The sequence below is a fragment of the Lacerta agilis genome, chromosome 9 (genome assembly GCF_009819535.1).
Source record: "Lacerta agilis isolate rLacAgi1 chromosome 9, rLacAgi1.pri, whole genome shotgun sequence".
Taxonomy (NCBI): Eukaryota; Metazoa; Chordata; class Lepidosauria; order Squamata; family Lacertidae; genus Lacerta; species Lacerta agilis.
Window position 1 is genome coordinate 61,617,684 of NC_046320.1, and position 12,125 is coordinate 61,629,808.

At 40.8% G+C, this 12,125-nt stretch overlaps 1 protein-coding gene across 5 annotated transcripts in view; it reads left to right on the forward strand.

Moving 5' to 3' along the window:
• LIN54 (lin-54 DREAM MuvB core complex component) overlaps positions 1–11,070 on the forward strand; it is a 31,297-nt gene extending 20,227 nt beyond the window's left edge. For all 5 annotated transcript variants that reach the window (XM_033160749.1, XM_033160752.1, XM_033160753.1 and 2 more), the window contains 8 exons: positions 649–725; positions 871–1,068; positions 3,592–3,683; positions 4,766–4,837; positions 5,657–5,759; positions 5,924–6,061; positions 7,075–7,277; positions 7,785–11,070. In XM_033160749.1, the coding sequence (XP_033016640.1) occupies positions 649–725; positions 871–1,068; positions 3,592–3,683; positions 4,766–4,837; positions 5,657–5,759; positions 5,924–6,061; positions 7,075–7,277; positions 7,785–7,986 (1,085 nt within the window). In that variant the 3' untranslated portion in view covers positions 7,987–11,070. The remainder of the gene's footprint in view (positions 1–648; positions 726–870; positions 1,069–3,591; positions 3,684–4,765; positions 4,838–5,656; positions 5,760–5,923; positions 6,062–7,074; positions 7,278–7,784) is intronic.
• The last annotated feature ends 1,055 nt before the right edge of the window (positions 11,071–12,125 follow it).

Consider the following 12,125-nt stretch of genomic DNA (forward strand, 5'->3'; position numbering starts at 1 on the left):
ATGCTTGTTGGACTAACGGTTTAGCCATGAATGTTCATTGTTGATCTTTGACCAAGATTGGGTGTCCCCATTTATCAGGCAGCCTCCCCTTCTCAGTCCCACCTCCATTGCAGTAATTAGTTTTTTTTTTAAACGAACAGCTTCCAGCAGTGCAAATGCAAACTATTTTAAAAGTTGTAATTGCCACTTAGGGGGTGATATATTTTCCTTAACCATGAAAAGTGTCAGGTTGGAAACATTGCTTGTTTGCCCTAAGTTTAATCTTAGGAGATGTTGCAGATGTGTGGTCTTTTTTGTGTTGTGTTGCTTTGTTTCACCATGACTTGTCTAGGAGTTGATCAAGTAAATGGTAAACAGCAAAAGTTTGAGGTGTGTGTTGTTGTTCTATACAAAATTCAGAAAAAAACTAATTTTAAACATTTTTTTCTATTAAATGATTTCAACATGTAACAATGCCATGCAAATAGATAATGAAATATCCCACCCTAACCCTGGAAGCTGGTGTTCAGGCAATACATACAAAATAACAACAAAACCAAAGTGGCCCTACCTTTAGTATACAAGAGTAACAACCAGAGAAGCTGCATCCTGTAAACATATTTGCACAGAAAGTTGCATGTTGTGTCTCATGTTGTTTCTTTTGAGCAGCTAAGCCAATGGTGGTGAATGCAACCCCCGTGAGGATGTCTGTCCCAATTGTTCCAGCAACGCAGGCAGTCAAACAAGTGAGTTTTGCGTCCGCCTCCATACTTAATACTTAATTTCTGGTTTTGCACAGTTGGAATTTCCAAAGCAACTTCTCTTGTTGGTTTGCAAAGGATAAGGTCTCATATGCAATGAAGGCATCATGGTGATTTCCTTTCCTTGCAGGTGGCGCCCAAACCAATTAGCACAACTTCGCAGATAGTTACTACAAGCCAGCCACAGCAGAGGCTAATAATGCCTGCCACACCACTGCCACAGATCCAGCCAAACCTCACCAACCTTCCCCCGGGCACAGTGCTGGCTCCAGCCCCTGGTGCAGGGAATGTAGGCTATGCAGTTCTCCCGGCTCAGTATGTCACACAGGTATGGCATTGATGTGGAGATGAAATTGACCAAAATATTTAACGAGCGTGTGATGCTTTATAGTGTATAGATTCTTTTAACAAAGATGACCTACTTGGGAGTTAAGGCCACGAGAATTTCCCAGTTTCCAATGTCCGTGGACACAAAATAAATGCTAGAAATAAGGTAGGCATAATCCATCGTTTCCTAAACTTTAATACCCAATATGTTGGGGTTTTTCCTCCCACTTTTGGGCTAACTGTGGAAACACACGGTTGTACTGAAGTGGATACACACAATCCCTCTCCCAGGATATTCCCCCCCCCCCTGGAATTTTCCCAGGCTGCCAGCTGTGCTGCAAGCTGTATCAGGACACCTTTCCACATGGGAAGATGTCGATGCCCATATGTTGGCGGGGGGGGGGGGGGATCAGTCCCGCACAAGGCCTTCCTGCTTGAAGGACTTGATTGCATTTCACTTCAGCCCTTCTCTCATCACACTAGTGTAACCTAGCACAGTTCAGGAACTGCTAGCTTGATGAAACTTACTGATGGTAGCACTAGCACAAGATGCTGCATATGCTTGGAATGTGTGTTAGACAGGCAAGACTGAGAAACACCTGTGGATTGCTGCTGTCTTCCTTCGGAAAACATGGGATAGAAAATTTCATTTAGAGCAGCTGCGTAGAGGCTTACCAGTCCAAATCATTGAGAGTAGCCCTCCCATGGAAAACAGCAACATCCCCCACGCTCTGCCTTGTAGCCAGGTAGTCTGGCAGAGCTGAAAGAACCGAGAGTTTCAGTGTGACTTAATTCATGGAGTAGATGGTCAGGTGGAATTCATTTGGTGCACAGCCCAAGCAGATGATGTATCTTCTGCCAGAAAAAGAGATTAGGAAGAACTTGCCCCACCAGCAATTAAAATACAAAGCAGGGAAGAAAGAAGGAGCCTTTCAACATGGATGGAAAGAGGAAGGACCATTGTTAGCCATCATGACAGCCGAGAAGAGATGGTTGCCAAAATGATGATACTCCGGTTTTGTAAATGCACAATCTCATTCCAGCCAGCTTGGAAGAGTGCTTTGAAATAAAGTCGAGTTCCAGCTGTTCCCAAATAAAGCTGAAAATGGAAGATCTTCTTTGCTGGAAAAATCAGACTTCTCTCTGGAGTGTAAGGTTCAAGTGCATTCTAAGAACTAAATAATAGAAGATTGTGGACTGCATGGAGATAAGCGGAAAATAATTTTAATAACAGAGGACAAGAGTAATTTCCCTTTAAATACCTTTATGGGGAAATGAGAATGTGGGATTCTGAATCTAAAAACAAGAATGATCCTATTAAAAACGGTTGGAAAAGCAAGGGCAACTGATGAAATTTATTTTAGGTGTTAACCCACCATCACTATGCCTCAAGGCCATGAAGGTCAACAGAAATTCATATGGTTAACAAAAGGGTGTTGTTGGGGACACGTAGGACCTCAGCTGTCTTCATCTTTGAAAATTTCTCTGCTTCTCCAAAGGAAGCAGGCATGAGGGATTATTCAGCTTGCAAACAGCTTTTCTAGCTAACGCACTCCTAGCAGAAGCTCGTCTGCAGGTGGTTCCTGTCCCTAAAGTCGAGAGAGAGGTGAAAAGCAGAGAGTTGATTGCACAAGAAGGTGATTTCTTATGGCCAATATGTAGTATGTTAATGGTTTTGTCACTGGAAGAGGTACAGGGGAAAAGCTATGTCAACTGACACGCCCTCCGCCCCTTTTCCAGCTTCACTACCATGCATTCTGAATCAAAATAGGATACTTGGAGTTTGTCCCTAGTTTTCCATAATCCCTAGTTTTCCATAGATAATTTCTGCTGATACCACAAAATGAGTTCCAGCAGTCCTCTTTCAGGTGTGTGAAAATCCTCTAATAGCTCAGCAACAACAAAAAGATCCAAAGCAAATCGTATGCTGCTTTGACAGGCTCTTTGGGCTATATAATAGTGCAGCTGTGGAGGAATTCTAATGGGATTTTAAATGGAAAAACCGCTCTATGTATTTCCCAAATAAAGTTTTTTTCCTGCTGTTTTTTATCTGACCATAAAACTTAGGCATGAGAAATTGAAGGAGCTTTGACAACATAAACTGCTAATCAGGTGTAATATTTTAATTTAATTCTCAACAGACTTTTAGTCAAATGGAGTGTTACGGTTCCTGAATTTTTTAATCCTGTCACAAAAAAGTGTGGTGCTATGATACATTATTGTTATTTTTATGTTTTAGACAGGTTTTTAATGGTAGTTACAACGGTCTTCTTAGAACAGTATATCATAAGAGGTGTGAGGCTTCCATTAGCACTAGAAAATTAGGTACACATTAAACATGAGGTTATAATCCAGTTTCCAGGACAAAAGCCCTCCAGTCTAAAAATAGTAGTGAACATCTTCTTCTGACTCCTAATGACGGAATAAAAAGTGTTTGGCCAGCTATTTGCGCAAGTACTAATCTGCAAACGGTATGTCATGTACTGACTTCGTGTTCTGACTTTGTGAATTTATTTATTTTTAGCTACAGCAGTCATCCTACGTATCAATAGCAAGCAATGCCAACCTCAGTGGGACATCTAGTATCCAGACCCAAGCCCGTCTGCCATTCAATGGGTGTGTATTGTGTAGATGAGTTTTAAATAATCATTGCACAGCACGGAAAGACAGAGGATTGGGAGAAATATTTGGAGTTGTTTGGTGTTCAGCTGCAGAATATCCAAGGAGGGTTGATGTTTTGCTTAGTCCTAAAAAGATACTGCCCAACTCTGAATTTTTGCAGGTTTTTTTCCTTACGTGCCAACCCAGTTACATTTTACGTTATATGAAACCAGAGTCTTAAAATACATAAAGATCTTACAGATGTAAAAACAATTCTCTCTACCCATAAAAACTAGCTAAAAATTTTAAAATTCTACCCAGGTTCCAAAAGGAAAAGTAACCCCACAAGAGTAGGGCAGGCACACTGGTGGTTTGTTTAGATGGGGGTAGTACAGTAGATCCCAAATGTCTGGGCACACTTTGTTGTTACACCTGAAAATTTTAATTTTAGAATGTGGAAGAGTAAGACTTACAACTGTTTTCTGAAGTGCCCAATACCTTTTTTTCCATGCATGAGTCACTGATATGGGCATGCCTGCTTAACTGAAAGGACACAGCCCCAAAGAAGCAACTTTTAGGGAGACACAACAGGAAACAGCCTCATGAGGCCAGGTGAATTTGCTGAGTCTTTACTTTTGGAGTGACTGAATGATCCATTTACAGCTGATGCTCATGCAAAGCAGAATTACTAGACCCCGACAGAAACTAAGCAGAAGAAAGCAACGCCAGAGCAGGTGATCATTCAGAGAAGCAGTAGATAACCTCTGTTATGCATTGATACAATGGACTTATAGGACAGTTAAACTGATTTGTTTTTTTTTTTTATCCTGATGCAGTAGCATTTTCCTTCTGGCACCACAGTTTGGGAATTACTTTTCTGATAAGTCATTTGGTGGAACCACTTGATCTGGAGGCACCTAAGATGCTCCTTCTCTCTGACCTTGGCACAGGGTGGGCTAGGTTGTATAGTCTGAACTGTGGGGAACAGATGGGTCAATGGTCCTATTATTTTTATTCCACATCTCAAGTGATGCAATAGCTAATCAACATTTTGTCCTTTGGGCCAAAAAACTGAAGTCATTAAAACTGTTTTACAGAATAATTTCCTCTGAATCAGCAAATCGGCCCAGAAAGCCATGCAACTGTACAAAATCACTGTGTCTTAAGCTGTAAGTATAACCGTTTTACTTTTTGCCATCTTGAAATGTTAAAAGTAAAACCCTGTTTTTTCATCAGCAATAAAGTGCATGCATTACAGCAGAGGTAGCTAAAATCTTATTGGGCTCCCAGCACAGCCACTGGTCGGGGATGTTGGGGTTGTAGTCTAGCAGCACGTTAAACCCATTACAGATAAAATCTTGTGTTAGAGGAAGATCAAGTAGAGGCCACATTTCCCAGAGATTTCATATTTAAGGTGGTTATCTTAATCTCACTCTGCGGTAGATACTAGCTTTAGCATTTTAGACTTGGATAAAACCTGCGCACTGCTGCTGAGCTCCATGTGCATGATAGGATGAGGCCTCCTTGTGTAGTGATGTGTTCTTGAGAACAAGATATGTGAGTGGGCGAAGAGGCTAAACGACATTGCCTGCAACACATCCTGGTTGGTTGAGTGGGAAGTTCAAGCAACTTTTCTGTCTGCTGAATGCAATCTCCTCCCGGTTCCAGTTTAATGGCTACTAAGTTGAAGGGGTAAATGGCCTGCCCTTTCCTTTTCCTTCAGGGCCAAGCCACACTAGCTTTCTTCCTTGTGGGTGGAGCGTTGGAAACCCTTTCTCTCCAGAGTTGCAAAGCCCCCTGGTTCTGGCCTTGGGATTTTTTTTTCCTCTGCGAGAGTTGTGACAACAAAATTTGAGAGCACTTGGAAGGCTGCTCTGCCTGCTGTTGAGTGTGGTTGGAGGAGCCATGCAACCCCTTGCAATCCGCGCTTGTTGTGCAGTCCTTGGGGACGTTTTGTGTTCAAGCTTCACGCGAGGTTTCCCTTTCAGGTACTGCGATTGCTTTGCCAATGGCGAGTTCTGCAACAACTGCAACTGCACAAACTGCTATAACAATCTGGACCATGAAAATGACAGACAGAAAGCAATCAAGGTAAACCTGTTCTCATTCTAGAGCAAAACCAAAACCTTGACAAAAAGACTTTTGTCTTTTTTGACCGGATGAAATGGTGTCTGCCAGTTCCTCCTGCAGAAGACTGGGTTTGCGTCTCCAGCTCTTACATGTGGTGATGGATTTCTTTGCATCTGCCTTGCTAGGCCTGCCTTGACAGAAACCCAGAAGCCTTCAAGCCTAAAATAGGGAAGGGAAAGGAAGGCGAGTCAGACAGGCGGCACAGCAAAGGTTGCAACTGCAAGCGGTCTGGATGTCTCAAAAACTATTGTGAATGCTACGAGGTAAGAACCAAAGTCTGCTGTATTTCTCTCCTCTCTCAGTACTTTTTTTGTCACTGCCCTCCCTTGGTTCAGTCTCGCAGCATCTCCATAGTGGTTCCGGTTTTTTTTGTTTTTTTGACACTTATTTTAGGCCCACAAATGTTATGTGAAATACTAATACCTCTATCCCTATTTTAAATCCAAGGGTATCTTCAGCCAAAGGAAACCTCTTAAATTAAAATTCCTTCAGTGCTTCTGGAAAAGACCCAGGCTCTGACTTTGGCAAACCTCCACAGGGAAAGGAGTTCAGAGCCAGGAAGTAGCTTAACAAAAGCGTTCTGCCATGTTTCTTCTTACTGTGTCACATCCAACATAATTTCAACAGCCCCTTGCAGACTTGACTTCTACCTATATGAGAATGGGAGAACGAAAATCTCCAGTAGTTGAAGGGTTATATCCCCTAATTTTGCAGCATAATGAAAGATCAGTGATGCACTATTGCAGATTAGGCAGTCATATTTATCCGGCTGATGTTGCACTGAAAGGCGTGTGCTAAAGAATAATCATTTTGAATACACGAATAACTGTGATGTTACAACACACAGCAAAACAATACCTCAAAGACTGCCTCTCCCCATATGAACTGATCTGGACCCTGTGGAAATCATCTGAGGCCCTTCTTCCTGTGCCTCCTCCACAAGAGGCCCAGAGGGTAGCAAAATGAGAATGGGCCTTTTATGCAGTGGCTCCCGATTTGTGGAATGCTCTCCCTGGGGAGGCTTGCCTGGTGCCTGTGTTGCATATCTTTAGTGCCTGGCAAAAAAATTCCTCTAAAACCAGGCTTTTGGCTGTTCAGCATTCTATTGCCTTTTAAACGTGTTTCTAGAAAGGGTTTGTTGTGCTTTTCTTTTATTATGTATTTTGTGTTCTCCTTTTGTATTTTTATGTTGCGAACTGCGCTGTGATCTTTGGATGAAGGGTGCTGTACAAATTAAATAAATGAATGAATAGGCTTTTGTTTTTCTCCTGTCCAGGCAAAGATCATGTGTTCTTCAATTTGCAAATGTATCGGCTGCAAGAACTTTGAAGAAAGCCCAGAGCGGAAGACATTGATGCACTTGGCTGACGCTGCTGAAGTGCGAGTCCAGCAACAAACTGCCGCAAAGACAAAGTTGTCCTCGCAGATTTCAGACCTGCTGACAAGGCCAGCCCCGGTGTTGACCAGCGGAGGGGGAAGGTGTGCTTACTTCCCTTTTGTTGATGTCATGCAGTCTCTTCTGCTGTTAAAAAAATTAGTGCTGTAGGTTGAGAGAAAAAGAGGGAGGGCATGGAAATAACTTTTGGGGAGCAGAGTGCCTCCTCCTGCCTCACTTGCCTGGGATCATATTTTATTCTGCTCCTGCAATTGCTAGACATGGAACAAGAACATAGTACTACACATTAATGGGTGTCTGTACTTGCTGTTTCCCTGCCTTTTCCCTTTAGCTTTTAAGGGCTTTAAACCCCTTTAAACCTGGAGGGAGGGATCTGTGGAAATGATGAATGAAAGTCATTGTCAGCCTGGATTTATAAAGATTGTGGAGAAAAAGAAAAGTACATTGCTCTTCCCACGTAAGTGTGTGTTTGAGGAACTGCATCTGATCTTCCTTGCTTTTACAGATAGATACCTCGATACTTAATTTAGGAAAAAAGGAGTCTGATTGTCGGTTATAATGCGCTAAGGCTTGTTCTTGTTTTCTTCTAGGTTGCCGTTTACGTTTGTAACGAAGGAAGTTGCTGAAGCGACGTGCGACTGCTTACTTGCGCAGGCGGAGCAGGCCGAGAAGGCAGGAAAGTCGAAGGCAGTAGCAGAACGGATGATTCTAGAGGAATTTGGACGTTGTCTGATGAGAATCATTAATTCAGCAGGAAAGTCCAAAAGCGATCCTTGTGCCATGAACTGCTGATTCTTGAAAATGAGCTGTGGTCTGAACGGGACACTAAAAGGCACAGGGACACTTTTTAGTTCACATCAGATGTAGTTTTAGTCCATTCTTAATTTGGTGCTGCTTAGTTTTCATTGGTGTATGTTAATATTGAAGCTTTGTAATGACGTGTACCTTTTTAGCTTAACACTTTTACTTCATGCATATGGCGTGTATCTTTGTCCTCTCAACTTCATGGGACTGCAGAGTTGAGACTATCCCCCCCCCCTTCTCTCTTAAGAAACGTTTCTTCTGGCAATTCTTTTTAAATTATTATTATTTGCAATGTATAGTGTTATATTTTGTATGCAGGTGGGTGGGAAGACATCCGACAGGCAGGCTTTCAGGAACATCTCTTTGCAAACCCAGTTGAAATGACATTTGGCCAGCAATCACAACACAGATTTTGTTGCAAAAGCGAATAACAGTACATCCTTGGATAAAGCAATGTTGAAAAGAAGTCAGTTAAATATTTGCTGGAAAGCAGTAGTTGCCTTCTTAGCCACAGTCCTGACTTCAGTGGGGAAGTTTATTGTGCAGATCTTACTATTAGTATATATTAAGAATAACACATGATCAGAGCTAGACCCAGAAATATCTAACTATGATATACAAAAAATCAAGGTGAAAATTTCTATCATAGCCTCAAACAGCATGAAACAACATTTATAGTAAGTTTTTTAAAAATAATGTATCACTGTAATACATATTCCAAATTTTAATAAACTGTTTTCATTCAATTTCAAAGAGATTATCAATATGTTGTTTGACAAATTTTAATGTAGCTAGGGATTTTTAAAAACATTTTTGCTAGGTCCCAAATGTTAATCAACCCCCTCTGAAGGATTGAAGGCAAATCTCTCTCTCTGTGTTGAATCTAGCTATCCTTATAAAGCCGTAATCAAGTTTCCCTGTAACTTCCTGATCTTTTTAAGAGTGTGCTCTTTGAGATATGCGACTATAATTGCCAAAGGATCTTCTGGTAGCATTGATACCTTACAACTCCCCCTAATCATTTAAGCTTTGTACCCTTCCAGTGCATGAAGTTGGGCGGGGGGGGATCATTTATTGGGTTAATGATGTAAGATGTAAGCAATGCTTGATGATGCTATGTAGAGCACTTTGCAATGTGCCACACCTTTTAAATTGATATATGGGTGCAAGGGGAACATAACTCTTAGTCTATATAAAAGGTAACATGTTTTTGTTCACTGAATAGCCCCAAACCATTAACCCCAATATCCAGATACCAGCCAGGATCCCAAAAGAACTTGAGTTTCTCAAACAGCAGTTTTCCCTTCCCTCAGACTCCATAGCAAATTGTTTTGAAGGGGTATTTTGAAAATGAATTTACAGTTGGCCTTGGGAGGGGTGTAAAAAAAAATCCCCTTAAGGGCAGCTAAAATGGCTCTTTGGATCCCAGCTAGTCAATGGGAATACTTAATGGTTCAAGGTTGTCTTCAAATGACCTACTTGGGTTTTATTTTAAATGTGATCAGTGAAGTGTTGAGGGTAAAACTTCTAAAGATGTGGTGTTTTATTGTGTTTTAACAATGTGGTGGTCACCTGGAGATTTGAGGAGGCTGCACTCTATGGCCACAATACAACACTGGTTCACTTAATCCCATTGAGTTTTACAGATTTAAGTGCACCCGTGTCTGTTAGATTGTGGCTACAGTGCATCACACAATGGAGCTCTCCATTCAGAAATTTATCCAAAGTAAACTGCATCTGCCTTGCCACTCACTGTGTCATTTTGTTTTTTGTTTCTGTTTTTGTATATACCTCAAGTTTTAGCTTACTTATTTAATAAGTATGTTTTAGCAGTATAGTGGCTGACACGTCCTAGTAAGACAAAGCTAAACCTCATAATTCCTTGGTGGAACGGAACCACCACTCCACCCCACCCCCCATGAAATAGCATTATTTTGGGTGGAGATGCTTCAAAGCGCAAGCCTTTGTAACAAATATTATTAAATCGCTAAACACACTTGCATGGTTTTCTAATGCAGCAAATGATTCAATCATTCTGAGTTTCATGAATGGATATAAATCTAATGCTTGAATTAGCAAGCACTTGCTATTATCTTAGTCTGCTCTGTAATACTTCAGTTCTTTACCCCCAAAGGAACAGCATAGAACTGTACATATATATTTTGTTTTGTAACTGTGTATGTATACACATAGCAGGCTTGCATATACGTACACTCAACCCTGAAAGGGAAGCTGTTGTTCCTTTTACCAGAATTGTTTTATGAGTAGAACTCTTAACTTGGAGTCAAAAGTCTGTGTTACCTTTTCAGAGTGGATGGTGAAGCTCACCTTTTTACTAATTCCGTAAGTGTCCATACGATAAGAGATGTATAAATGTAAATTAGTGTAAGTGGATAAAATAATACTTGATCAAGTTATTTTTTTGAACATGCATACTTTGATCTAGAACTAAATATGTGTTTAATTTTGTACATACTCTGTGTCTTATTCTAACTTGCACCTTTTGTGATGTGTATTTATAAGTGTGCAGAAAACCTTTTGTGAAGTTTGGGTTCCGGTTGTAGATTATGTATGATGGAATTGCGTGTAAAAGATATGAAGAAGGTGCAATCAAAGATGTACTTTTCTGTCCCCCACTCCCCCCCTTTAGAACAAGCTCTTTCCTGTATTTAGCTTGGTTCTTCCTGTCTTCTTACTCCTCCTTTTGTGTTTTTGAACATGGTTCCCTGCATGAAACTGCTGAACAAGTTAGTTAAAATTAACATCAAGATACTGGGAGCAATCTACGAAACACTTGTGCAGTACAACGTCTCCAAATTAGTGGAGTTTCTCTTGCATTTCTGGCCCGATTGGAAAGTGCCCAGCTGGAATGCTTTTGTATCATACCCATTGTCAGCAGATTTTGAGAGGGGAGGGTATTGGGGATTAATTTTCTAGTTCCGGTTTACATCTAAAATAGATTGAAATTTATATTTACTAGACCTATTCAAAGAATACACTTTTCTATATTGTAAAAAACAAATGTCAGATAAATCACAAAGAAAAAAAATAAAAAGTTTATACTATTCTGTACAAGTGGATGTTTGCACTTTTTTCTTTGATAAGAACCTTTACATTCCTCATTACTACCAGGTTTTATTAGCATTATGAGGACCAAAATGAGGCAATTTCCTTGAGAGGAATTTGTCCGAGCTTAAAATGCTTTATCATCTTAAATCCTCAATATGTCCAATGCAGAATTTCTTCTTTCCTCCCCAGCTGTCCTCTTCCCATACACTTTCTCATTTTCCATGTTGAACAGGACATAGCCTTGGTTTTATCATTTGTTTCCCATAATTCACTGGGAAGTCATGTTCCTTCTCGCTTTACAACATTGCATATCAAATAGATAAACAATTACATGACTTTCCATAAACATCTCAAGGTAGCCCTGGATCAAGCAGCTTTTAATGTCTGTTGTTTCATTGTGTGTTTTATATATTCTGTTGGAAGCCACTCAGAGTGGCTGGGACAGCAGGATACAAGTAATAAATCATCACCATCATCATTCCACTCTGGGTGGTTCTTGAGAGCCACACTCACCATCATCATTGGGCAATACTAGTGTGCTTTGGCACACGCCTCAACTCTTTGCTGAAGGTGAATGAAGATGCTGCTGCTTTCTTCTGTCAATGAAAACTGATGTTACTACAGGGCTAAGGATATAAAACAGGAATGGACAACATCATTAAAACTAGGCAGTTTTGTGTAGTCCTCAGAGGTAAGCATGCTGTGATAGCTTCATAACTTCATGCACTTTAATGAACAGCCATGTCACAGGGTAACGGGAGAAAGAAGGCTGTATGTTGTTAGGAAAGGGCACACATTTATTCTAATTGCATTTCCCCTCTGAATTTTATAGGAAGACCCATCAATGTCCTCTCCACTTTCTTAAGTCCACAACTCGACTGCACAGCCAAAGTCTTACGTGCAACGGCTCCCACTGCTTTGTAAACATTGGCTCGATTCTCCAGGAGTGGAAACTTGTTAAAGAAAAGCCATTCTAACTAATTTATCACTGATTTTCGTTGCACCATCATGTGGAAGCAAGCCCTAATAAGCAGGAAGTGCTCCTGCCCCAAATACTA